Raw genomic sequence first — 14,174 nt, forward strand, 5'->3', positions numbered from 1 at the left:
CAGATGAACTCAGCTGCAGAGCAAAAGGTGATTAACAAAGGGTCTGGTGCTAAAGGAAACATTTCTGTAGCCAAAGACACTGCAGCCATTTTGCTATTGTGGGATGGCCATTTTCAATACCATGGGTTCAGTCTGAAATTTGCTCTCCACATAAAACCATCATTCTTGGCAATGGTTTACCCCAGTTGTGATCACATTGCAGCCTTATCACTCAATGGCCTTTACATTACAATCTCTTTAACTCTGTCACACAATCTCCTGTTTATATTTGACTTAAATTTATTATTCTCAGTAAAGGGCTACTGACATTCTTCCCCCTAATGCAACAGCCAGGGCTTATATCAGGTCAGTCCCCACCTTGACTTGAAATTAAGACCATGCAATGAAGGTCACTGTGGCGGTAAGAAAGCTTGTCAGGTACTGTCTTGCAAGACTTCTTCAGTGTGTGGATGAAATCCCTGCCTCATAACCTCCTCCTTCATTCATAATAATATCGTATTTACATTTTGACAGTTTTAGGAAAAAAAGATCTAATGTTAACTTTTGAGAATCAAGTGCAGAATTTCCGTGTACAGGTATAGCACTTACTCAGCTGGGGGTCCTCCAGGAACTCTATTAATAATTATCCTAATTAAGTCAAAGGTAGGAATTCTCAAAGAGCTACTTTAAACAAATCATTTTGCCACTTCAGCTACTTCTTAGTGGAAGAGAACTAGGTTGGAACTAATTTCGTTTTGACTTTCAATAGCTTAATTCTTATTTGGTAATGTTGTTTGTCAACCATTAATTTATTGTGGAGTGGGCTAGGATGTAAAAATTAGTTTGAAAAACACCACGAGAGAGTAAATAACACCTTTGGATAACACCTGCTAGCTCATTTGCTTTTCAAGTTGCGATTTTTACACATTTGGACTTCTGCATAATTTCTTACCATAGTGTGTAGCTATAGCAAGTGTCCATGGCAGAAAGACATGCTGTGATTATGTCAAAATTAAGAAAGAACAGAAGAGGACAAATTAATCATTGTGTATGTGATGAGGAGTAACAAGGGACTATAAAAAGATGGGCTCTCAGATTAAGTCAAGCCACCACCCCTAATGCTCATTTCTTACTACTCTCTCATAATATCATAATATTTATCGTTGTCTTCCCTGAGTGCGACTGGCGTGGTATTTGTTCCTATTAGTCTTAACGTTGCCAAAGTCTTTAAGTCAGATAGTAGCTACATTGTACTCATGACATCTGTCAAAACACAGCACATTCACTAGGACACAATACTCCAGACACCTGAAACTCAAGTTCCTGTCTATTGTCATTTCTTAAAATATCTTTTTTTCTGTTATTATATTATTTGAGAGAATAAAGGAAAGTGGTTCACTTGAATACTTTCAAATGTTTTACTGTAATTGAACGTTTGAGTGTCTCCACCACGCTTTTGTTGCTTATACCACTGCTTAAGCCAACAAACAGTCTGTTTTTCCTTGTCTCTACTTCGCATTCGCTGTAATTCATCTTTTTTATATGTGCTTTTACCATTGTCTTTTAACAAAATTAGCATTAAATTGCTTTTGACTCCAGGCAGTGTACCTTGTGGCTAAATGCAGGTTGGTCGTTCAGTCCCTCCATAGTCCCTGTACAAATATATTATGATTACATCTGTGCTTTATAACATAAATGTTACTTAACATGAGGAAATGGAAATATGCAGGTTGAACCTTAATAAGCCATTCTGAAGTGAAAATTTAGACTATTGTTGAACTTTCCTCTCACATAGTATATTTTTCCTGTTTCTGTCAGTCTGGGAAAGCAAGCAGTGGTGTTTTTTAAAGTGCCAATTACTGACGTATGCAAAGCAGTCTTCCTGTTAGTTAATTTGGCTGCACTACACTCGCCGTTTAAACTGAAGAGACAATGAACAACTTTCTCTCAGTGTCCCCAAACTCTCACTATAATAAGAGCTCCTGTATACGAGAGAAAGCATTGTTTCATTCATTGACTGTAGTCCTAGGGTGTTGTACCGTGTTAGCCATTATGGATGTAGTGAGAAGTTAAGCAAAATGACACCTTTTATTGGCTAACTAAAAAGATTACAATATGCAAGCTTTCGAGGCAACTCGCATGAATAATTATAACATCTTGCCTGAAGAAGGGGCCTGAGTTGCCTCGAAAGCTTGCATATTGTAATCTTTTTAGTTAGCCAATAAAAGGTGTCGTTTTGCTTAACTTCTCACTACTTCCATTCATTGTGTAACACAATCTAAATGTTGTTTTATGACTGTGTTCACTCTTAAGCTGCTATATAAGGTCTGCTCGACTAAGCTCCCATCTAATATTTTCTCCCTTGATACTGAATGCAGCATAACAGTACCTGTAACTGAGTACCAGTAAGTGTGCCTTATGATTGACTAAAGCAGCTCAGCTACTTATTCTTTACTTTACTTGTATTTGGCAATTTCAACAGGATTATCTTCCAAGCACAATCATTTTAACAGAATGTCTCCTTCTCGGTATAGTTTTTTCTATTTTACTGGAAGTGTGCACTGGAAGAGTTAAAACTGGGAAGCACTGCAGAGGAGTTAGTCAAGCAGACAACACTAATATGGGAACATTGAGTTACCTTGCAGCCAGGAAGAGCACACAGCTGACAGCCAGATATGCCAGCAGCATGAAAAGCCAAACAGCAGGAGAGAAGGGGTCCAGGAAAGAAAAATAGCCTGGTTTGCGTCCCTGATACAGAGAAGGAAACAGAGAAAGAGAAAGGAAAAGACAAGATACAGCAGGAGTCAGGAAATAGACCAGAAACCATTATTGAGACAGTGTAGGTGTGAATGTTTGCACATAAAGAGTATCCGCGTGCACACCCATCACTTGATAACCATATGCAAAAGCATCATGTGGCAGTTCATTCTTACCATGTGTACTCGATACAGAATGCTGATCCCAAGGGTCATGAAAGGCTTTGAGAAATCAATGACCTTCTCCCTTTCTGCTGTGATGGTGAAGCCAGCAACTGCGAGGTCAGCTTTCTGAGAGAGTTGGTAGAGGACAGAAAGGAGTGAGAGGGAAAAGAGTGATGAAAGAGAAATGGCGTTAGCAAAGAGAAAGAAAGGGAGAAACGTAATGAGCAGTGCAGTGAAGGAGAGTGGTACACGACAAAACATAAGGAAATGGGGAAATAACAGTTACAAAAGATGAAGGTCAGGGTATGAGTAAATGAGAAATGGCCACAAAAAAAGATGGAAAGTGTGGGACAGATAAAAATAGTACAAGGGAAGAAAGAAAAACAGAAAGAAAGAAAGAAAACATAAAATTGACCACATGACATGTACAAGATAAGAAAAGTGAGAGCAATTATGGGGATATTATTTAAGTAAAACAATGCCACAAGAAAACAGAAAGGTAACCAAAAATATGGGAAGGGGAGAGCCCAAGTGATGGATATGCAGGTATGGAAAGAGAAAGATGTAGAGTTTGAAAGAGTGTGAAATAATGAAGTGAAGAGAATTGGAATTAAGAGAGCAATGTGATGCAAAGAGGAATAGCAGAAAGAAGAAGGATAAAAATATCAGTTTATTCTCTTATTATCTCACAACCATCACTTTTGCTGATTTATCAAGTAGGTAACAATGTTGAACACTCATGGTACAGTGGTCAGTCATGAGTGTGAAGACAATCATTTGAAATGGAAGAGGATTTCTGCATTAGGGGTGTTTTCATATTCATACCCGATTGATGAGCTCGCCCACCATGCCGGTCCATGAGCCATTCAACTCTGGGGCGCCATATAATCCATCGTCCACCAGTTTGATGCGATAATTGAATTTCAAGATATCTGCCAGCTCCTTCAGCATGTCAACACAAAAGCCCTCATACTGGTCATTTCCCTTCAGTTCCTGGTAGTGGGATTTCCGCATTACATATGGGTTTTCCTGGACAACGACAACACTCATGCTTGAGGAAGAAGAAGTGCCTCATGTGGGTCAGTTCACTTCCTACACCCCAATGTAGACATGTTAGATTTTATTCTAATCCTGAATATGAAGATACAACTCTCTACCAAAGAAGATCTACTCTGCTTCCTACAGAAATGTTCACATTGTATGGATTTATTTTGTCCCTTTAACATTTTATCACTCCCAGGCTTTGGTTTTTTCAGCTACTTTTTCATGTCTTTACTATAATCTTGCTAAAATGGAAAGCAATATAAATTAGACTATTAATACATATATTTTATAAGCAAAAAGGAGGTAAGGCAATGTTTTTTTTTACTTTTACTGTTTTTGATTCATGTTTTTAAAATTCCAGTGGACTATATGACATCAGTCAATCCTTCTTGCTGTTACCATACATTACTAATGGATGCTAAACCTCACTTACCAGAATAGTAGTAACAATTAAGGTCTTGTTGGCCAAAGTTTCAGAAACATTGATGTCAAGGGTGGTGGCGTTCATAGCTAATGTATTATTGGAGTACCAGATTCCAATCTATGGAAGATAAAAGGAAGAAAATTGTAGAAAGGGCCTACCTGGAAATCCTAATGAGCTGATTAAGGAGATTATTCTAGTTTTTTCATCATAAACCCACCAGACGTACAACTTTAGAATGTCTGTTTATCTTTACTACAGTGTCTAAAGAGCTGACAATAATGTGAATATCCATGCATTATGACTTTATCAATAGATTTTGACAAACATCAAGAACAAAGTTGAACCCAAAATGTATTTGTATTTGGTGGACCCAAGAAGTATTTGTATTTGGTTGTGTGAGCATCTCAGCTCAGTTGTACTTTTAATGTGTGTGGCATGTTGCCTTAACAGGAGAATGTGACTTGTAACATTATAAAATTACATGTTTTCTTGTAATTTACAGCCTGAATCTATTTTACATGAAACGGGATATTGTGAAGTAAAGAAGAGTACTTTGCAATCCTATTGTTAATGAGCAAAAAGCTGCTATCATTTTTTTTTTGGATTAAAGAGGTTCAAACCTTCTCAGATTCCAAAAACTTAGGCTAGCCTGACAAAGACTTCTTAATATCACATCTTTTGTCTGTCTGAGAGAAATAAAACTCAACTACTTGTATCTTACTGACTAATACACATTGCAAGTATCAAAGAGGACAGATGGGCATCCTGGCCAGGATGAAGGAGGATTTCTTACATGGCCGGAAAGCCATAATAGAAGGATGGCCAAGTTTACAGACTTTACCCGGCCGGGACACACTATAATACCCATCCTGGCTGGGATACCAGAAGGACTAGTAGACTGAGGGGAGCTGGAAGCCAGGCGCAGTTTATCCCCCAAATCAACAGTGGCAGTGTTCTTCACCAATAGTCCCAGTCTGAAAACCTGCATGGTAATTGGAGTCTAGAAGCACAGCCCTGTAGGGGTCCTTAGGTAACAAGAAATGGTGATGCCAGGGGAGGTCATTCCTGGTTTCCAGATGACCCAGAAGTGCTTCCAATATGCCATGATGTTCCACTGGAAGTACTTCTGGGTCCAGCTTAAAAGGAACCCACCGGCACACTTAAATGAGTCTAGAGTCAGGAGGCAGCGGGTAACACTGTCCTGCTCCACTGACAGACTGAGGAGATCATTCCTCCCTCACACTGTGTGACTCTTCAATTCTACCCGGTGGGGTAAATGCTAACATTATTCAAAGTTATTGTCTGTTTTTACATGCATTTTTATTACTCTTTAATTTAATATTGTTTTTTGTATCAGTATACTGCTGCTGGATTATGTGAATTTCTCCTTGGGATTAATAAAGTATCTATCTATCTATCTATCTATCTATCTATCTATCTATCTATCTATCTATCTATCTATCTATCTATCTATCTATCTATCTACACTCACAGGAGGAGAGAAAGAGAGAGAAAAGAGAAAGAGAGAGAGAGAAAGAATGATGATTTAAAGTCTGTATTTGGTTGTGTTTATTGTCTGAATAGAAAAATGCTGATATTTGAACCAACCCAGAATTAAGTTGGGTCTTGTACATCTGGGGTTTGGGGTCTCAGTGGCATCCCCAACTCTCCTCAACATGTAATATGTCCATAAATAAAGTTTTATTTTTAAATGACAAAGCCAATGTTACATATTCAGCCAAGGTTCCTCCCTTAGATGGGGATCAAAAGCCATTTTTATTTTTGTTTTGTTCATTTTTGATTCCATTGTTTATGTTATAATTGTTCATCATTTTCTTCTTTTATGTTTCATGGGCCACCTCCCCATCAGTGTAACGAGACTGCTCTCAGCCTTATAAAGGAAACACCACAGACCCTGCAGTTCATTGTGAATGCACTCGTGGTAGGGTGGGCCCTCAAGGTATTTCTGTGCGTTTTGTGATTACTGGCTTTTTAACCTCTGTGATCTGTTTTCTGACCATTCTTGGATTTTGTATTGGGACTTTGTCTGCTATCGGGATGTCCAATTTTGAAGGCATTATCTTTTGTGACATTTATTTTTGCTGAACACAGCTTTATATATATACAGTATATATATATATATATATATATATATATATATATAGTTTATAAACGTTGTTTATAATGATTCTAGGTGTGTCTTTTTATTACTAGCAGGGGGTTGATGGGGATGTGTCCCTCAAGTTGGCATATTGAGTGTTTTCAGGACATTGTGTGTTTGGGAACTCTCAAGTTCATAACAATAAAGAAAGCAGTTTAATGAACAATCAAAACATTGTTCTAAGTTTGCATAAGGAAGCATTTGGGGAAGCAAGAAGTTCATTTTGAATGGTCTGACTACTTTTTGTGGAAAGGTATTTTTCCACATTTAATAAAAAAAATAAACTTACTTCACTTTTTGATTTTCCCTAAAACATGAAATACTTTATATATGCAACTTGAAAAAGCACAGCCCACTAATACTAAACTCATTTTATTGTATATATACATTTCTTTACCTTTAACAAAATTGTTCAGAAAAACACTTTGAACAATGGCATAGATTGACCCATGGAAAGTCCTGAATCACAGCTGCCTTCCCTCTAAACTTTAAATATCAGTTAAGCCAATAAAGATTTTTGACCTTGTTGATCAATTGCAAAAAAATAAAAAAAACCTCTGACCTCCTTGTGGCCACCTCGGTGCTTTTCAAGTATGTGCAAAGTGTAGTTGGTCCTCTGCCCTTTGCTGTTAAACTCAACTCTGCCAGTCAAGCCATCATACTCTACCTAAAGAAATGGGGAAGAATAGCATTTAAGCAAACAACTAGCAGGAAAAATAATTTGATGTTGAGATGGTTACCTAATCAAGCATGGCACAAAAACACCCCTTTTCACCCTTCTCACCATTCTAAGGTAGTTCATCAGACTGGTCCCATGCTGCCAGATCTGTGGAGAGGTACAGGAAAGAGGCTTGACTCCAATCTCCTGGCTGCGATTCAATTCCCGGACAGCACTGACCACAACGTGAACTGCATCAAACATCAGTGCTGAAGAAAGCTGCAGAATTAGAGAGATATTAGAATTGCACAGCACAATAATACTATGACTGAGAGAGTAAAATTAAATGAAGGGACAATATTGACCGTCTACCAGGATATTTAAATCCAACTTGGTCTCTTCTCCTCATGAGTTACAGTATATTATTTCTAAAACCTCTTCCACAAAGTATTGCAAAACAAAGTGACGTAAATGAGTTATACACAAATCAAAAATGCTAAGGCAAGTAAAAAGAGACAATTACTAACAATATAATAAGCATAAAGATACATAGTCTTGGTAACAGAAGGGTACATACTGTACATAAATCAAATAAGAACAAAACAAAACCCTACTTATACAAGTTTGTACATGACTATTGGGTATTATGGCTACTCAAGTGTCTACTAAATGTCTACATGTTGCACCATGTCACCATTTCCATTCCTGCTTACAGATTCTTTTCTCCATGTATTGTGGTCTATCCACCATCAGCCAGTTTAATGCCTGTCACTGCTCTTTTGCATGACTCCACAATCACATCAGTTCTGTCTGTTATCTTCTGGACACCAACTACTTCCAAAACAATATTCTGAACAACAATAGGATCAGGACTGATCTTTTGAACTCCTGGAACCATTTAGCCAGAACTCCCTCTTGTGGTCCCAGGTGTCCCTGAAGCTCACCATCTCACTGAAACTGTAAAGCCCATCCCAGGTCATTGGTCTATAAGGATGGGTAGTAGATACATGTAGTTACATATCTAATACAGAGACCCTCTCCTTCCACGTAGCAGCATGAGAGAGGAGAGAGTACAGCCGTCATTCTCCATATCCCTCACAGTCTAGGAGCCTCATGTATAATGCCATGCGTAGAATTTGCACTAAAACATGGCATAGGGACAAAAACGGAAATATACGTATGTACAAAAAAATCCAGATGCAAAAAACTGTGTGTACGTCAAGTTCCACGCACTTCCCCTTTATAAATCCCAATAAAAGTAACATGTGCCTACAGCCCCACCCCGACTCCTCACAGAATTTTGCATATTTGTATATGCAAATCAATATAAATAGCCCCTTCCGTTCAGTATTTTGTTAAAAAACAATGGTAAAAGCATGCATAAAAAAGAAGAATTACAGTGAACTGTGAAGTGGAGAAGGAAAAACAGACTATTTGTTGGCTTAAGAAGTGGTATAAGCAATAAAAGCATGGTGGCGACACTCAAACGTTCAAGTTCAGAAAGTCACACAGTGCCTGAAATAAAAAAGTGGTCAGATTTTCAAATATGAAAAGACAATTTGTAGCCCAGCGTCTGTTTTTTCTGTTTCAGACAATATTACAAACGTTGACACCAATTCCAAGGACATGAATCCACACGGTGATGGTGCTGCTGTGCCCAGCACGTCTTCGAGTGCTGACTGCACACACATCTCTGCCTCGGAAACCACTGGGCGGCTATGTAGCTGTGTGCTGACGGGTGCTGTTTTAGAGGCACAAAATGCAATAATGGATGCTGTAAGAGATGTGGTCAATGAACTAAACAATATAAGGGCTGTACAATGTGATATTGACCACAAATTAAATGAATTGGTTAAAAAAAAATGCTGCATGATTACTTGTTTTTACATTCTGCTAATTACATTCAAACAAAGTTGTAATGCTGTCCGATTTGGCTGATCGTTTGGTGGGTCAGAGTCAGGTTCACCTTACCGCACAGGTACGGGCAAGCAATGATTGTATGCCACATTATCCAGCATGTGTTATGCTTGCACAAAGCGACACACTTTCCGTGTACTATAGAGCAGCACATTAATAGAGTGGAAATGCTTTCTACTTACATAAGCAAATTCATTCTCTGACGGCGCCTTTATTTTGTAGAGTCTGCACCGAGTGCCACAATGGAAAGATTTTCTACATTCTTTACATGGCTTTTTGAGGTGACTCGCTATCTTTAAAAGGACAGCTTGCCTTTTGCTGCACTAGTTGGAAAAAAAGCAGAGTTGCCACTTTTATAAGGATTACTGCTATAGATGAAGCAATGCCAGCTCATTCTTTTGGCGATTTATCCCTGGCTAACTTGTCCTGCACCATTGCAATAGCAACTGACCACTCCGATTACATTTGAAAAACCAGACCTTGCTGCAAAGTGCGCTTTGATGGTTGCCATTTCAAACAAAGTGTAAGGAAATCTTATATATCTGGGTGACAAGAGGATAATACCATCCTTTACAGCTGGCATGGTGGGACTCAGTGATGATTATGAAATACCTGATTGGTCAGCAAGTTCAAGTTGAAAAGCTCCTGTGGCTAAACACTAGAGAGTGGACAGAACTAGCAAAGGAGCAGGTAGAGCCTTTGTCAGTTCTGCACACAGCTCCAAAAGGATAGCTCTTAGAAATTGAAATTGACTTAGACGCCAGTCATCATCATCTGTAAATATGTGTTCTCTTCTAATTCTTCCAAATACGATGTCTTCTAACAACGCTAAAGCAGCTATGGTATTTAGAACAGTTTGGTTATTCCGTGCACCATTATATTGTTACAGAATGATTACAATCAAGTACCTTTAATTTGTAAATGATATGCAATTAATTTTGGTGTATTTGATAAGCCCGTGTCATGGATGAGAATAAGAAAAAGAATGACACAGAAACAGTAGTATTGCTATGACACTGGGTGCCACCAGTTTGCAAACTCGAACAGAAATGTGAGCACGCTCAGTGTGAGGCTGCCATGAAAATGTGCGTGGCTTTACAGAAAGTTTAAATTTAACACATATTCAAGTGTGCATGGAAACAAGTGTGAGCAACAATTTTGTGCATATGTACCATTTATACATGAGGCCCCAGGTCTCTAGATGCTAGTGATATTAGAGCACCTCTTATATTTAAGAGGCATTGTGCCTTCTAATTAGGGCACCTTCTTCTTTATCAGATGGTAACATTACTCCCTGGCATGCTGGAGCTATGTATTGCTACTCCTTTCAGGATGGATACATTTTGTAAATTTAAAGGCACCCTAGCTGATTACTTCCTCTGGACACCTTATCTTAACGGGATTACTGATGGAAGCATATTATCACTGACAAGGCCACCATCTACTAGGACATCTTATGGTCTAACCCCTGCCTGCTACATCATTCCACTTATTGTAACTCAGTGCTGGCCAGATCTCCCACCACAGTATCAAACAGGTGTCTGTTACGACAGATAAAAGGATGCATTAGTTTCCACTCTGCAATATAGCACACAGGAGAAAGCTCTTCTAGAAGAAAAACAAAACAAAACAAAACAAAATGTTCTGAGCAATAAATTAATGGGGCCCAGTAGCAGAACTCTTTCCTGAAAAGCAGGAGTAGAAAATATACAATCTCTCACTGAAAGCTCTTTGAAAAATGTCCAGCACACTATTACAGTGTCTCTTCTATCTATCAACTGGGAAGTGCCACAAAATTAATGAATCTGTTGCCTTTAATAAATTTGTATAAAATATTTGCTATTTTCTATAAGCTACCTGTGCATGTGAGTTGCTATGCTTTGTGATTTGGCTCCCCCTGGTGGCTGTGCTAAGATCTGCCCTGGACTGCTCAGGGTCTCTTAGGCCGGAGTTATACTTCACACGACGCGACACATTCTGCAGCGGACGCTCCTGCTACGCAAGCATTGTAGTGATTATACTTGCGCGCGTACTTTACATAAATCTGGAGGAATCCACCAGGTGGCAGTGTGAGATATTATCACAGTGAGAACAGGTCCGGCTTCTCTGTGTTGTGAATTGCCTAAAACACCCATTAAATTTTGATTACACCTTACCGCAATATCTTTGAAAATTATGTTTATTGATTAAATCCATCAATCCAGGGATGTGCCCATTCCAGCAAGCATTGGGCACGAGTGAGAAACAATCCCTGGACGAGGCCTCAGCTCATCGCAAGGTGAATACAAGCACTCGTATACTCTAGCGTCATCTTAGCGACACCAAATCCCCAAATCTGCATATCTTTGGAAGGAAACCGGAGCACAGTGTGGAATACAAGCAGGAAATACCAGCAACATAACTCCCTGCGAGACAGCAGTGCTATCACTCCACCACCGTGTCACCCCCATGTGTGTAATTATTAACAGTATTCATTATTTAAACAAAATTATATGTAAAATGTAACATACAAACTTTAATGCATTTCATCATGAAAGTGATATCAAGTATAAATCGAAGGGTTCTAAATGTGCAGAGAGTTGGAATATCATACATTTAATTTGTTCTGTGTGGTGATCTATGGCTGCTTGCCGCTGCTGTCAGGTCCAAGACATGGGATGATGTTTACGATGGTCTGCATTAATGATAAAGTAAACTACGAGGTTAAAGTGGACATTTTCGAGATTAAAGCCGAAATTTCCACTTTAATTGGAAATTAAAGTTTAATTAACTTTAATTCAAACAAAATGCACGTTTTCACCATTTCCTTTATTTTTTTCTCAGTGGCTCAAATACAGTGCTATACATTATGTCGCTGTTGTGAAGTTGCAGAAAAAAAAAGACGGCACAAAAGGTGATATGTGAGACTTTTAAAATGTATCGTGTCATTACGATCGGGAATATGCGACGCTTGAATATAAAAGCACCACAAATACATCTGTATGTCGGCATTTTGCTTCACCACATTGAGCCAGTCAATGTGATGGGTCGTTCTTGGACGATTCGTTCATTTCGAACGAATCTTTAATGTGACTCGGGAAGAACGAGTCGTCTCGTGGTAGTGATTCGTTCAGTTGCGCATGCGCATTTACACAACTTCCTATAGTTTCTGTATTGGAATTGATTCACTTGTTTCGAGTCTTCGGGTTTTGCGAGTCATTCGTTCATCACGTGACAGCCCCATAAGCTTAACCAACTCATTCTGAGCCGGAAACAGAATTGATTATTTCATCTCTCGAGTCTTCGGGTTCGAGTTGTTCGTTCATCACGTGACAGCCCTGGCAGTCATCAAACATCTAAGTGCGCACATCAATCCCGTAGGATCCTCAAAGCGGCTTGCTGTCACATGCAGATAGTAAACAGAGACTCTGACGTCACGTTCCGACTTTTAGCACACTGCGCCCCCCGACTTTTTGCTGGTACTGCAACTCGCGCACGCGTCGCGTTAATTTCTGAGGACCAGCTCAGAGGACGCGTGAAATGAACGCTGGGAACGCGTGGGTGCCATGATGTGGGGCCATTGCCATTACTTGGGGCCTGGGCACATGAAGTGGCAGTGTTACAGCATATTCTGAATGAAGTCCTTCAAAATCATTTACTAGAAAGACTGCAATGTACTGTAGTATTTCAAATCAATATGCATGATTATGGCAGATCTTCTCACAATCCTCTGCTAGAAGCATGGGTGTGGTTTCATCGTAAGCTTGTTGGTTTTCACTCTGGCAGGGAGATGCACCCTCTTCATCACTTGTGGGCATGTTCTTACTTTATTGGGTCTGTTTATCCCTTCACTGCAGTGTGAATTTGTAAACCTTTGAGAAAGGACAGTGAATTTATTTGTCCTGAAATCATTTGATGAAACCTGATAACTGTTTTAAGTGTTTTGAAATTCAATATGACAATACGCACCATACCTTTAACTGATCAGAAAAGCAGCACAGGCACTGTGCCATAAACCCTATATCACTAAACAAATAAGAAGAAAATAAGACTTGTCAAATCCTTTTTAAGATCTTGAGCCCCAGTTTGTACGTCTTTATATAGAAGAAGAGGCACAGGATTAAAAATGGAACGACTAATTAAACTGACAGCATGGTTGCACCTTGCTTTGTTTAGCTATAGTTATTTGTATTTAGCATGAAGATGCTCCATTTGATTTAGATACCATAAAATGCCAGTGTGTGCTGAAAAACAACCCCCTAATGGATTTCAGCAAAGACTAGAGTAAACATGGTGCCCCAGTGCTCCTCATCCATGAAAATCAAATGCTGAAACAATGATTAACACAATAATTCCTTAGGCAAATATTTGCCGAAAATCTCATGCATCCTTACAGTTTTGCTACCTGTCTGTCAGGCCACCCCAAAAGCAATAAATAAAGTGCCATAAAGATTCCCAATACAGTATAACCAAACAATGCCTCCTGCAGCAAAACAGTCTCATACCAAGAGCCTTGAGCGCTCCCAGGTTGCTCACCAGCTTTTAACAAGCATGTCCATGAAAGCGTTCCCTTGCTGTGCCTCAATTTATAAAGCCGAGACAAATGTCTGGCTTGAGAAGAAAATTGGAGTTTAGATGAAAACTGCTTCAGACATTGCAGCAGGAGAGCAAGGCGAATGCACAGACTAACCTGTCTTCTGACACCCCTGAGCTGAGGTGCTGCCCACACCATACTGGAACTTCTATAGCGAGATCTCATTTCCAACAAGTGATGCATTTTCATTACTGATTTACGACTATTCTCATACTCCAGAACTGCTCAAGGACAACTAGCTAAATTTTAACTTCAAAATCCTTAGAAGTAAGGGGAACAGAATTTAGGGGTCAGCAAAAGTGATTTCAGGTAAATGAAGTAAGAACTGATGGTCACCGAGATCTGATCAAAAGTAAGAATCAAGATAAAGGAGTAATTAGGCGTTCTATGAGTGTAATTTGAGGAAGCATGTAGGAATTGATTGTCACAGATTAGGATCTGAAGACCATAAAGTTAGATTTGATGGCAAAAGAGCGACTAGTTGATCAATGAAAGTG

General features: G+C 39.1%; 1 protein-coding gene across 2 annotated transcripts in view; it reads right to left on the reverse strand.

Annotated features, from left to right (window-relative positions):
- grik5 (glutamate receptor, ionotropic, kainate 5) overlaps nt 1-14,174 on the reverse strand; it is a 361,535-nt gene that overhangs the window by 21,265 nt on the left and 326,096 nt on the right. For both annotated transcript variants that reach the window (XM_039773143.1, XM_039773142.1), the window contains exons 9-14: nt 7,314-7,466; nt 7,092-7,196; nt 4,378-4,485; nt 3,726-3,929; nt 2,913-3,026; nt 2,618-2,727 (exon numbers count right to left, since the gene is read on the reverse strand). In XM_039773143.1, coding sequence (XP_039629077.1) covers nt 2,618-2,727; nt 2,913-3,026; nt 3,726-3,929; nt 4,378-4,485; nt 7,092-7,196; nt 7,314-7,466 — 794 coding nt within the window. The remainder of the gene's footprint in view (nt 1-2,617; nt 2,728-2,912; nt 3,027-3,725; nt 3,930-4,377; nt 4,486-7,091; nt 7,197-7,313; nt 7,467-14,174) is intronic.

Source organism: Polypterus senegalus, chromosome 12 (genome assembly GCF_016835505.1).
Source record: "Polypterus senegalus isolate Bchr_013 chromosome 12, ASM1683550v1, whole genome shotgun sequence".
Classification (NCBI taxonomy): Eukaryota; Metazoa; Chordata; class Cladistia; order Polypteriformes; family Polypteridae; genus Polypterus; species Polypterus senegalus.